The sequence below is a fragment of the Tenrec ecaudatus genome, chromosome 5, assembly GCF_050624435.1.
Source record: "Tenrec ecaudatus isolate mTenEca1 chromosome 5, mTenEca1.hap1, whole genome shotgun sequence".
NCBI lineage: Eukaryota > Metazoa > Chordata > Mammalia > Afrosoricida > Tenrecidae > Tenrec > Tenrec ecaudatus.
The window spans coordinates 9,365,984-9,379,483 of NC_134534.1; the positions used below are offsets into that span (position 1 = coordinate 9,365,984).

At 47.3% G+C, this 13,500-nt stretch overlaps 1 protein-coding gene across 1 annotated transcript in view; it reads left to right on the forward strand.

Annotated features, from left to right (window-relative positions):
* The window catches only part of ADCY8 (adenylate cyclase 8), a 185,025-nt gene that overhangs the window by 110,189 nt on the left and 61,336 nt on the right, over positions 1–13,500 (forward strand). The window contains exon 8 of the mRNA XM_075550577.1: positions 9,643–9,840. Within this exon, the coding sequence (XP_075406692.1) occupies positions 9,643–9,840 (198 nt within the window). The remainder of the gene's footprint in view (positions 1–9,642; positions 9,841–13,500) is intronic.

Sequence of the window (13,500 nt, forward strand, 5' to 3'; positions counted from 1 at the left end):
AAATGAGGGCACAGGAAGTGGAGGGAGAAGCATATCAGCTGGGCTAGGCTATTTGAATTTTAAATTTTAAAAGTAGAAGAAAGTCACTGAAGTCGAAACCAAAGTAAAAATCTTCTCATTTGGGGAAAGATGCCTAGAAATCTCAAGGCTAGGTTCTTTGATAAGTCATCTAAATAATCATTGAACCTCGAAGAATCCTAACAAATGAAGAGGGGGGATGAAGAGGAAGATTTAAGAAAAACGTGTTCTTAAGATCCATTACATTTCCTAACTAAAATGACGTCTTGGCTTGAGCCGTTCATTAAATTAATAGGCATTCAGTCTTCCACGTGCTGGGGGTCCAGTAATGGAAGGAAAAAAAACAGCCTCAAGGAGCTTACATTTTAAGAAAGCAGGGAGCACAGCCAATTAGCCAACACATACCCGAATATTTCCTTCACCACACCTAAGGTAAACCAAGAGAGGTGTGTGAGTTAAGGTCTGACAGAGGTGCTGCAGAGAGAACCATCTGAGAAGACTTGCTGAGGACTGAGCTCAAGTACTGCAAGGACGCTGCATGCAAAGAGCCTGCCCGCATTCAAGGCAGAAGAAAAAGCCAGTACACAGGCCTTGAGGTGAAAGGAAATACATCGTGTTTTAGAGGAAAAGCCGCAGGCCCAAGTTGCCTCGAGCAGAGCAGAGCGAGCAGGGCAGGGTGAAGTATAAGAAGAAGCCCCGGAGGAGACAGGTGCTCTGTCCACAGGGATTGTTGGGTTGGACTTATCTTCCTTGAGGAGTGATGGAGAGACTTGAAACAGGGCAGTGACATGATCTGATTTAGTTTTGAGAGAGCCCTTTGGCTGCCTGGTGCAGAATAGATCGTCGGAGGCCAGAGAGGACTTGTCAGGCAAATTGCATCTTTAGACTAGTGATTGGCCAGCAGACCCCACGGGGAGGCGCGTTCATGTGGCTTTAAAATGTGGAGGACAATAATTACGTTAGCTGGATTGTTAAGACAAGGCATATGCTAAGAGACTTGGGGCCGCTCTCTGGATCAAGGACCCTCTCCAGAGTCTGGGGTCTGTTCCTCCTGTATGGGGACAGCATCACTGTCATTTCACCCACCCCATCCATGCGAACCATTGTGTCACTTACCCAGGCATTTCTGTCGCCCCTTTAAGCCTTAGAAAGGAAGCCATAAGCAGCAGAGAAAAGGGCACTCGGGAGGCCTCCCTTATGTGTTTCAGGCATTTCCATACAACAGACTGACTTTGATATCATGGTTCTCGTGACATTCCTAGGGGTACCATGAGGGTCGTGAGCATAGAAACAATTCTTACACCCAGGCTAGGGCAGTGAGAAAGCAGATGTGGCTCTTGGCCTGGCCTGTCTCTCAATACGCACAGGGTGACTGGCCCGAGTAAGCGTAGAGAGCTTCTATTTTCGAGTCGCGGCCCACTTTCTTCACATTTCATTCGCACACCCCCCTGACAGGTAAGTTTCATGAGCTGAGACTACAAGCGACAGAGCTCAATTAATTCCTCCAAAACGCCGGTGACAGGGGTGGAATTAGCACCCAGGCTTGCCTGACTCCAGAATCAGCCTGCTTCCCATCTATCACGCAACCTCCCGTGTGGCCTGCAGATATGTGCGGGGTTTACCTCACCTGCCACCCTGTTGAGCACGGTTCTCCTCTGATTCCCACGGGGTCCACATCCACTTAAACTAACTGGTTTGGGTCTTCCTTCTGCCTTGTTTTCCGGTCAGTGTTATAAGACAGAAAGTAAGTGTGTGTGTGTGTGTGTGTGTGTGTGTGTGTGTGTGTGTGTGTGTGTGTACACTTGTCTGCTTCTGTGATAAGCTATCCAAATCTAATTGACCACACTCAGTCTTCATAGATAGCACCTCACAGGCAAGCATTTCTCCCTGTGTCATTTGTTTTTAACCATGTTTCCATCAGACTCGGTTCAGATGTTCACTGGCCGGGATACCTGCCCTCTTTGAGTTGGGAACACAACACGTCCCTGTAGTGAATCTACACGCTTCCAGAAACTTGTCCTTTTTGCTACCAAACTCCCCAGGGCCATCTTTAACTCTGACGTTGACTATAGGGCTGAGTTGAGCCAGGCAGAGTCCCTGACAGGATCTGGTTTTTCACTCTGTTCAGAAAGGCAAGTGGATTTGAAAGCTTCCCGGGAGGGGTGAGTGGATTAAGTAGGCAATTGGATCCATTAACTCTGACTCTGAAGTCCCTGGGGGAGGCTAACGTGGAAGAGGCAGGGGTGATGGTGTGGCTTCTGTAGCATTTTTACAGGTCAGGAAACATGCATCGACGCTGGCCAGGATCCACCTGTCACCTGTGGTTACCCCTGACCAATAACCGGCTGAAACTTCTAAACAAACGAGCTGGGCTCTTCATCGATCCAGGGTTTATTGGGAGAGTCATAACACAGTGGCCTGAGAAACAGAAAGGGTGTGCAAAATATGGATTTTCACCTCCACCCCCTGACTTTAGCGTTGTAGTTCCTCCAGTGGAAGGACAGAACAGGGGTGAATTTTACACCCACCAGGGAGCCAACTTTGCCGGGTGGGGACACTTCACCATGCAATTTCTTCACTGAGTGACGTCAGGGTGTCTGCCCTTGTTTCACCGCCAGCGATGCCCGATTGCATCCAATGCCATTTACAGGGATTTTCCTGTCCAAACAGCACACCTGGGCCAATATGTCGGGTTGTTGGCCGAGGTGTGTTGTTGCAGAGGGCAGCTCATGTTGTTGATAATGGTCTGGCTCTAGCTCGTCCATTCCCAGAAGAAGGAAAGATGGTGGCCTGTCAACGTCAGGGTAGCCGCTTGCGGATATGTCCCTGAGGGATCCTCTGAAGTGGCGTGTTACCCAAGTGCCACTTGTGTCTCCTAGGCAGACAAAAGGAAGAGTGCCTCTCAATCCGAGGAAATCACTGTCCCTGATTGGCAGATTTCAGACGAACAAGTCTGCCTTTTCCAAATAACCACCTCCACGCTCCCGGGCATGTGTGCCTCCAAACTCTTCTAAGACCTGAGCTTTTGAAAAAGATCACAAGGATTACTCTGGTAAAGTAGGAGCCTTCTCCCTGGAGCTTGGATTGAAGTGCTGCAAGCGCTAGAGAGGGCGAATTCCTCTCATGGGTTCACTCGGGGTGCTTTTCTTCAGGCGTGGGGTTTTCCCTGGCCATGCCCAAGTGGACACAGGGACTTCCGGTCACAACTATACCTACCTACATCTCGAGAGAGTTGCTGTCTCCTCTCACAGAAGCGAAAAGGTCACGTCCAACCACCATTGAGTTCACTCTTCCCCTTCAGGCTGGTTACTAGGCAAGAGTTTAGATTTTAGTGCAGATGTTGCCCCAAAAAGGGTCTAGGTCACTTCTCCCCTCTGTGTCTCTGATGCCCTGGCAACCAACTTGGGGGGTTTGAGAGGCATTCACTGGATCCCCAAAAGTCAACTAAAACCATATAGTGACAGACATCAAAAGACCACCATTCAAGGGTCTTACTCTTAGCTGGAATTAAACCAATTAGTGAGATAATGCCTTTTACTGCATCCCATTCAGAAACTATGCATTTAGTTGAATAGTAGGAAAGCAAATAGAATTTTTATTTAACAAAAAAATAATTGGAGAACAGAATCTTTCCAAATGTAAAGTCCACTAGGGTAGAATGGGGTGAAATAAAGAAGGCCTTGGTGAGACTAGAAACCACCGCCTGGTGTAATCTTCTAGAACCACTCCCCTTTCACTCATTCATCCCTCCATCCTTTCATTATTCATCACGTATTTATTGGGGACCTACCAAATATGCCGGCGTTAGAGAATCAGGCCTGGATCAAACTCAGTGCCCGCCCTCCGGGAGACCAGAGCCCATGAGGTGGGTACTAAGCAGTTACAAGATAGTTCAGTGATTGTCAAGCTAAGGATAAGTGCAGGTCCAGAGCAGGCTTCTTGAAAGAGCTTAGTTTGAATTGGTTTGTAAAGTAGCAGGAGGTCAGGCCACAGGGATGCTTTGGGTCCCTGATGCACACACTGTGGTGTGTTGAGTGATTCTTCCAGAAGTCAAGTTGTGTCCAGTGCCTGAGCCTGAGGACAATGTCAGATGTCATTTGCATGGGCCCGTTCTGAGCAGGAGTGCACTCCGCATAGACAAACTAAAAAGCATGATGCTCAGAGACCACATCACCCATGGAGCCTTTGGGAAGTAGAAACCATTAGGTGGGAGAAGAAAAACTTCAGGCCTCAGAAGCCGGCCACGTGGAGAAAGATAGAGGCCTTATCGAAGAGTTCCAAAACTGCTCTTGCGGGCTACAGCTGCCACCAAACTCGGGAGAACACTATAGCATGGCTTTCCAACGATAGTCCCTAGAGTATGCAGAGGTAGTTCAAGAAAACAGCATTTTATGGAAGGAAAAAAAAAGATAGTAAGAGTTTCAAAGTCTTATCCATTTCACTGCTATAGAACATACGGGTGTCGTTAGTGCCGTTATAGGGACTGTGAGGCTCCAGGAGGAAGATATAAGAATTTTCTATTCAACAAACATACTGGACATACGAGAATACACAAAACCCGTGTTAGATGGGCTCTCTAGAGACACAAAACTAGGACACTTAGGATGATTAGATAGATAGATAGATAGATAGATAGATAGATAGATAGATAGATAGATAGATAGATAGATAGATAGACAGATAGATAGATAGACAGACAGATAGATAGAGCACAAAGGAATATAACAGCTAATTAGTCCGCACAGCAGTACAAAAGGCTCAGTTCAACTCACTTCCATGAAACAGTTAATATACTGGAAGACCTTCAACTCACAAGGGCTGCTGGGTCCAAGGTCAAGGAAGCAGACAGCTGAGTCTTCAGTAGAGCGATGCAGGCAGTCCGGTCACAGGCAGCAAACAGCAGGGTGGGTCACCAACAGTCTGCCAGATGACAGGATCTGACAGTCCCCAGATCAAGCGATATATACACCAGCAGTGTGATGAAGCAGTTCTCGAAGGAACCTCAAGCTCCAGCTACACAGTCTGCCGGTTGGGTGTCCCACAGGTACTGTAGCTCGCAAGTTGAAGCAGAGAATTAGCTAAGGCACAGTGGTCCAGTCACCAGACAGCAAGAGAAAGAGAGGTGGGACTCGCCAAGCCATTTATCTCTTTGCCCTCCATTCAGTGACCTTATTAATCCCCATGTTCTTATTGGCCGGGTTGGCACAATAAACCTACCTATCACACTACCTTTTTCTCAGGATGTGAATTTTTAATGGAGAGAGCTGACAGTCAGCAAATGATGGCTGTACATTTCCTCCACTAATTGGTCCTTAGAATGATTTTCTAATGAAGTATTTCTTCATTTTCATGTGCCTTGAAACTGAGTGAACAATGGCAATAGGTATGGTGTTTTTCAATTTTGTTTGTTGGGTTTGGGGAGAGTCATGAAATAGGGAGGGGCACCCCGCCCCCACCCCCAGCATCCCAGCACTGAATCCATGTATGCTGATTTTAAGTGTTCTCTCAAGGGTGCTTTGAGATCGGAATATGTGGTCCATAAGAGCGAAGATGGTTTTGATTCAACCAAAGCAATACACCTTGAGGCTGAAATATTATTGGGAAGACTTTATTCATGGTGTGGGATGGGGCAAACTGATCAAGGACGATCAACGTTTATGGCCCCTGAGAAATAGTAGTCGCTGTAGGAGAAGTGCATTTTCAGGGAGTAAATAGATAAGAGAAGATTCCCAAACTGTGGTTATCAGATCATATAACAAATGATGAGATAATGAAGGTTCATGACTTCGCTACTCAAATGCAGTTTACAAACATTGATATTGATGCTAAAGAGCCTCTGATGGTAATTTCCACCAGACCCTCAGACTTCCAAGGGAGACCCTTTGTTCAGAAATTTGGGCTCAAAGGAGACTCTGGCTCTCATTTGGGCTTTGATCTGTCCTAAGCTTCTGTGAGTGAGGAAGCAATTTCTGAAAAGCCCGAGGGAGCTCCACTTGGGAGAAATCTGGAACTGGCCAGCTGCCTTTCTTAGCGGGAAGAATGAGACATGAGGGGCCAGCTCAATTTTGACATGGTCCAACCATGTGGTTCCAATCTGGCCTCTTAAGATTTTAAAAGCCTGAGCTGATGTAAATAAACATACATATTATTTTATATAAATATAATATGTATTTCAACTACACATTGAAATATATTCAAATATATGTACTCCGTTATATATAAATGAATATATATTCAATTACTTTCATGGCATTTCCCATTTCCTTCCATTCCACCCATTTGTTTCTCCTATCCTCTAACCAGAAGATTGTTGAGACTCTCAGAAAGGCCAGTTTCAACCATTGGAAGGCCAAGTTAAGATTGGAATCATATTTAAAAGCTTACACTGTTTTAAAAACATGATTGCAATCTAGCTATACCTGATGTGATATAACTCTTAAAAGGAGAAAATCATGTTACATTAAAAAGAGCATGTTCCAACATGACTCTGACCAGGTATGTAAGACAAGGTACACTTTTCCCCAAGATTGCATGCAACTGTATCACTGTGAAGATGTCAGAATATGGATCTTAGTGTTTGGTCTCACTCCACTGAAGGATAAATCATTCCTAGCGGAAGGAGAAGATCACAGAAGGTCCCTCGTCACAGTTACTCCCAAAGGAATGGATGCTTTGGGGCTTAAATAGAAGCCAGTGCTTTCCCTTTGTAACCCAACGAACTTGACTCCTTGAGTTGATATGCCCTGAAAGTGTGAGGTGGGTGTAAGAGAAGACTGCCAAGCATATAGAATTGTCGTAAGTAATTGATGGAACCAGTGAGCTGAAAGGGGACCGCTGAGAAGTGGTAAGGTGCAAAAACAGCAAGCAATGGGCCAAAATAATACCTTGGAAGAGAAAGGCATTCTCCACCTCAGCACCACTGGCATTTACATGAAAAGAGCCCCCTTTCCACCTCTTAACTATAACTTGGTGGAGATAAGGAAGCCGAGTGACCCAGCCATCCACATCTCCCTTGCTTGAAGCAAACATTCAGCCAGCAAGTAGACTTGGGTGAAGAATGAGAGAGCAGGGAGCTCTGGAGGGGAGATTTAGTTGGTTTCTGCTCTATGTAAGTGCTCGATGGCAGCAGAGTCTTCTATATGGACCTGTTATGAAGCACAAGGACCTGCGTCCAACTTTCCTAGTTTCCCTAATGCCAGACTAATGTCTGTCCTTGATGGGAAGTCAACAGACCACATCAACATGAACAAACTAAAGACAAAGAGGCAAGCTGGCCATTAAACAAATCCAATGTCAAGGAATGCCCTTTATTGGGAGATGATGCCATTTTTAAAGCATGTCCTTTCCTTCACGGTGTAATAATCACACTACATAGTTGGAGTTGGAATCATTTCTGCTGATTACAGGTGTTGGATTTTTGTATAAATGAGTCCCAATAGTTTTTTAGTTTCCCTTCTCCATGAAATGTCAAGTCTGAGACCCGCTGAAGGCAGTGGGGAATGACGGATAGGGCACGCCCCGTTTCATATAAGAAAGTTAAAACTCCAGGAGCTGATACTAAGGACTCAAATGGAAAGAAAGTGTTTTGGAAATGTTGATGGCAGCATCTCTACAAGGGTGCTTAATACAATTGAATGATGAATTGTTATAAGTTTGTAAAAGCCCCAATAAAATGATTAATTTTTAAAAGAAATTTAAAACTATAAGGCAAATAAAAATAACCAAGGGGTAGTGTTGCCTGAATTCTTGTGAATGGAGAGAGTAGCTGTTGTCTCCGGCTGTTGTGGGACCCAGCTGAAAGTATTAGTTGAGACGCAGCCTGGCCTTGCTCAGCCAGAATGGATGCCCAAAGACAGTGCCCTTCCCGCTCTCGAAATTAAATAGAAAACTAAATGTTGTCCTTTACCAAGCCATCGAGAAAGAATATTCCACCCAGGAACTGGTTAGGAAATGGCTCACGGTCCAGCCCTCATCTAATCTAATAGCTGTAACCCAACCCTCTGGCCTCCGTGTGGCTCTAGCTGTGTAAGTGTCTGGAACATTGGACCTCACGTCCTTCTCTTGGCTCCAGCCTCTCCTCAGCCCTCATCTGCAGTATCTTCCTCTTTTGTCTAACACCTTTTCCTCTGTGGTAGCCACGTGGCTTCACAACGCTGCAATTAGCTGCTTCACTGTCCTCAGAGTATATACTTTGCCTTCACGTGTTGGTACGGCCAACTCCATCCTTTCTCCTAGGCCTGGAGATAAGGGTTTCCATACATACCATCAGTGATGAGACCCTGGCTCTAGAATTCTTTAACGACCTCAAATTTAGGATACATCAACTATCTCCACCCAAGAAGGAAAAAAAAAAAAAGGACCCCTAATATCACAAAGAGTACTTATGGAGTGGACTTGATGGCTCCATTGAGGCCCAAGCCCCTGACTCTAGAATCAGAAGATCTGAGCATTGTGCTAATAAGCTAATGTCTCTTGAGCACATCTCTCTGAAGCTCATTGGGCAGAAAGAGCGTCAGGAGCTCGGTCAGTGCTCATGTGCTGCCATTGAAGGACTGCAGAGTCTTAACTAGGCCTGTCTGCGGTCTTAAACTTGCCCAAGGGGAGAAACTGGCAGGATGTCCTGAATCCCCTACCTCCCCAAAGAAAAGCTCTTGGGTAGGATAGCCTTCCAAGTCCCTACCTCTCCTCAGCCCAAGCCCTACCCTTTGCCAAAGACTTTGTCCGACATCAGCCTTATGAGAGAGCAGTTCATTTGGCTAGAGGCTACCAGGAGACTGGCAACCAAAGCACCGGATGTTTGATATTTGCTCACCCACCAAGCCTGGTGTGTCCTCACGAGCCAGTGTTCATTTCTACCTCTAGGTACCCATACCAATGGTGACCATAATGGTGGTGCTTCTCCCAGACCCAGTATTGTTTATCCCTGGGACATGGTGGAAGGCTGAAACTGCTTGCATTTGGGGGCCTAAAGGAAATTGCACACATTTATCTATATGGACACATAGAATGGCCTCTCGTGGGTGGGGGTCAGGGAAGCATATTTGTGCAAAGACAACTTGAAGAATCTTTGTCAAGTGTGAGGAGCAGATCCTGGCACTTTGGGCTGGCTGTCCCTGAGGAGTTCCCCCTCCCCGTGGCCCCACCCCTAACCCCCCCAAAAAGGAATGCAAGCCAGAGGTGTCCAAGTCTCTCCACCTCTAAAAAATGAACCCAAGAAAACGGTAGGCTCCTCTTGGTTGGAGATGAAGATTCCTGTGGGCTTGGCAGCGAGATTTTTTGATAGCCGTGGCCCTTTCTCTGACATCAGGTATGTACCTGGTTAGGAAAAGGCCTTTATTAATTTCCCTCAGCCTACCACTCGCCACGTGTCTCAACCAAAGGGATTCCGTGCACCTGCTTCGAGGCCGGGGCGGTGTCTCCCTGGGTGTGGTGTTTTCCAGTTGTGTTTCTCTGAACCAAACTGCTAGCGTGTCAACTCCTGTAGGTTTCACTGAATACAGCTGCATGGAACGCTATGACTGTTGGCAGTGCAACATGATCTAAAAAAAAAAAAAACATTGCATTTCTTTTTTAATCCAATGGGGACTAGCAGGTTTATTGTGTTTGCATGTGCTTTCCCCCTAGACTCTGGCTGCCTTAACAAGAAATTCAATAAATCTGCTTCCAAATCATCTTGCACAAGCTTTGCATGTCCAGTCTGGGCCTGAGGAAATTAACAAGAGAATAGAACATACCATCGACTTGCGGAGTGGCGATAAATTGAGAAGAGAGCATATCAAACCGTTCTCACTGATGTTTAAAGACTCCAGCCTGGAGCACAAGGTAGAGCCGGGTCTCCATGGCACCTTTCCCTTTTCTTTTCCTTTTTCTGAAGTCAATTGTTATCAATGTTCGTGGGACTAGAGAGAGCGCCCAGGGGTGGCTGTGGTTGTGTGTGTGTGTGTGTGTGTGTGTGTGTGTGTGTGTGTGTCATTTCTTTGGTTTTGTTTGGTATTATCCGTTCTTTGAAAACCATGAGTAGACTAAAGACCATGAAAGGAGACACAGGTTAGAGGTTTGCTCTGAGAGGGAGCAGGCTCTCAGCCCAAGAGTCCTTCAGTTCAAGTCTCAGAGGGGTTCCTTTCAGGACTTTGCAGGTTCAAACCAGTTCACGCTGGTTCCAATCCCTGCTGAAAATGTGCATTTCTACCCCAGGATATTGGATCAGAATCCACATTTGAAAAAGATCCCCAACTTATGGTTCTTATCCATAAGACTCTCCTAGGGATGTGTCAGAAGCCCTTAGAAATCTTGTTAAAATTCTGAGAGTCACTAGGACCTGGGGGTGGGGTGGGGAGCAAATTCTCAGCAGAGGATGAACCAGTCTGAAACAGTGGTGAGCCCTGGTTTCTGCCGCTGGGTATTAGTAGCCATCCCAGATTAGCAGCCTTTGCTTTAAGGAGAATTGTCATCCATTGCCGTCTTTATAAGGTACTGTGTGAAAGTCCCAATAACAGAAGCTTAATGGGCACTGTTTCTACAGATCGCAGGTACCCCTTCCCCCGTCTGTCAGTTGAGCTGCTAGCTCTGTGCCAGTCAGAGTAGTAGAATTAAGGTGGGTCAGAGATTTAGAGGCTGATGCGACAGCAGCTCTGTCACTTCTTGCTCTGGAGCCTCAGATAAGTGAGCTAACCCTTCTGGGCATGAGGATAATGAATGTGCCTATGTCCAGTCATTAGGCTTTAAGGAAAATCTCCAGGTGATGCTTTGATGAGGTGAAGTGTTCAACATGGCAGCCATGAGGATCCTGGTGGCATTTCGTTCTGAAGCTGCCAGGCCTCCCAGCCCCACTGTGAAGGGGAGCAGGCAGGCAGGGACCGGCCTGGTGTCACTGGGCCACTCGTTTGCACTGAAAGAAGCTGACAGACCTTCTTGGCCGGGTGCAGAGGGCACTTGGCATCTGCAGGAGCCTCGGGTAAGAACAGCAGGGAATTTGCAAGCCAATTTCAGGGGGGTTGATGCAGTGCTCTGTAAAGCTCCCGCAAGCAATTTGTTGTGCGTTCGCTCAGCTGCCTGGAGAGATGCTGCCTTCTTCGGTGTGTGCCGCTCACACACCATTCCGTGCACGCACACCATGCCGGCTGGATTTCCTTGATAATTGCCTGAAGATTGCAAACCTCGGAATTAATACTCTGCTGCAATCCCCAAATGCGTTGAGTCTATGTACTTCGAAAACCAAAGGAAAAGAAACATCTTGCCTTGCTTGTGCGCACCCCCCCCCCCATAACCAAAAGAACCGCCCCCGCCAAGAAATGATTTGCTCTTTTGTTCATTCCAAAGGAGCCCGAGTGGCGGGCGGGCGTGGGGGTTATGCGTTGAGCTAAGGGCTGCAATCCGAGAGGTCTGCGGTTCGAAACCAACAGGCGCTCCTGGTGAGAGTGGACGGGGCTTTCTATGCTTGTTCTCAGCTCAGAAAGCCACAGGGGCTGTTCTCCCCTGCCCTGTTGGGTCTCTGTGAGTCTGCATCGACATGACGGCAGCGAGGGAGGGAGTCGTTGTAACTCATGGCAACCCCGTGTGTCTGAGAACCATGCTCAGTGGGGTTTAAAGGCTGTGACCTTGCCCAAGGAGATGGCCAGGCCTTTCTTCTAAGGAGCCTGCGAGTGGATTCAACCAGCCAACCTTTGAATCAGTGGTCAGGCACTTAACTATTTCTCTACCCAGAGCCACCTCCAATGGTGGGGTTTTCCTATTTGTCAAAGGAGGAAGGCTGCAAAAATGTGGTAGGAAAATGCCATTCATTTTCTTTTCATTCCACTTTCCCACCAGCTTTTGAAGCCCTCTCATATCATTAAGGACTGGGCTCCAAATGAAGTGCATTTTCTGCCCCAACTGCCAAGGTCAAGGAACTCAGAAGACCAGGTGGTCTTACAAAAATCTCTTCAATTAGCCCATGTAATCCCTGTGCCCAGAGAGGTCAGCAGCCTTCGGTGCTCACCTGCTGTGATACGCTGCTTCCTTCCCCAGGGAAGTACTGCAGACGATGGAGCAGACCCCTGTCTCTCTAGCACACTTGCATCTCATCTGCAGGCCCCAGTGTGGGGGCCAGAGTGGATCTAGGGAGGCACAGTGCATTTGTGGCTGGATTCTGTGACCAGGGAAGCTTCTCCCAGGCAGGCCAAGGGCTGCGCCATCAGCAAACGCATGTGATTCACCCTCTGGAAGTGCTCCGGGCTCAGATCTACTCCTGCGCACCAGGGCCATGCTTGTTCTGCACACCATGGGTCGCTCAGTCTCAAGGGTGATGGGACTCACCAGGAAAAGGTCACAGCCACCTGCCCCTCAGGTTCTCACTATGAAATCCCTCTCTAAGAATGACATGACTGCCTACCAGAAAATACCATCAGAGCATTGCCTGCATATTTCCTATGTCCCGGGCACTCTTTTAGGATCCCTGACAGTGTTGGGAGTTAGGCCTTGGACTGCTAACAGCAAGATCCGAGGCTCAAACCCACCACCTGCTTTCCCAGAAATGGACACGACTGGCTACTCTTAACAAGATGGAGTCTCTGAGACCCTAAGGAGCAGTTCTGCTCTGCCCTGCAAAGGGTAGTGATCAGCCAGCGTCGATGTGATGACACTTGTGTTAGGCCGGACTGACTAGAGAAACAAATCCAGAGACATTCATGTGTTTATAAAAAAGAGCTTTATATCAAGAAGCTCTATATATCAGGAAAACATTCCAGCCCAGTCTAAACAAGTCCTTAAGTCTGATACTAGTCCGTAGTCCTTCTTCCGACTCACAAAGCCTCATACAATGCTGCAGAATGCAGGAACATCACAGGTTGGTGGGTGCAAAGTTGTGTGGATCCAATGGTGGTGGCCACACCTCAGGACTTGCAATAACCAAGGTCAGCCAACAGGAAGGTGAAGGCAGAGAGACGGGGCGAGGGGTGTGGACCCTACTGATGAGAAGGGCCACGCCCACGAGGAGGCACCATCAGGCCGTGACCTGACTGACAGGCTAGACTCCATGCCTACATTTTTGTGTATCTTCAAGTTGACATGAGAGCATGTAACTCCCACAACAGTAGGCTTACATGTGGAGGGAGGAGGGAGATTACTGTGGCATGAAGAGCCCTCGTGGCGCGGTGATTAAGGCTGGAGTGCTAACCACAAGGTCAATGATCCAAACCCAGTAGCCGCTCTCTGAGAAGATGAGGTGGTCTGAATGCGGAGCAATCTCCAGTCTCAGAGACCTGCTAGCGGGTTTTGATGAGTAGAGATTGGCTCACGGGTGGGTATTCTAGAATGTTCACTAATAACAACACAAGTCGATACTACCAATAACAACACAAGTCGATACTACCAATAACAACACAAGTCGATACCATCAATTAATAGCACAAGTCGACACTATCAATTAGTAACACAAGTCGATACTGTCAAGAACCTCATTTGCTCGTTGAGGAAAGGATGGCGGGGCTGTCCAGAGTCGAGCAG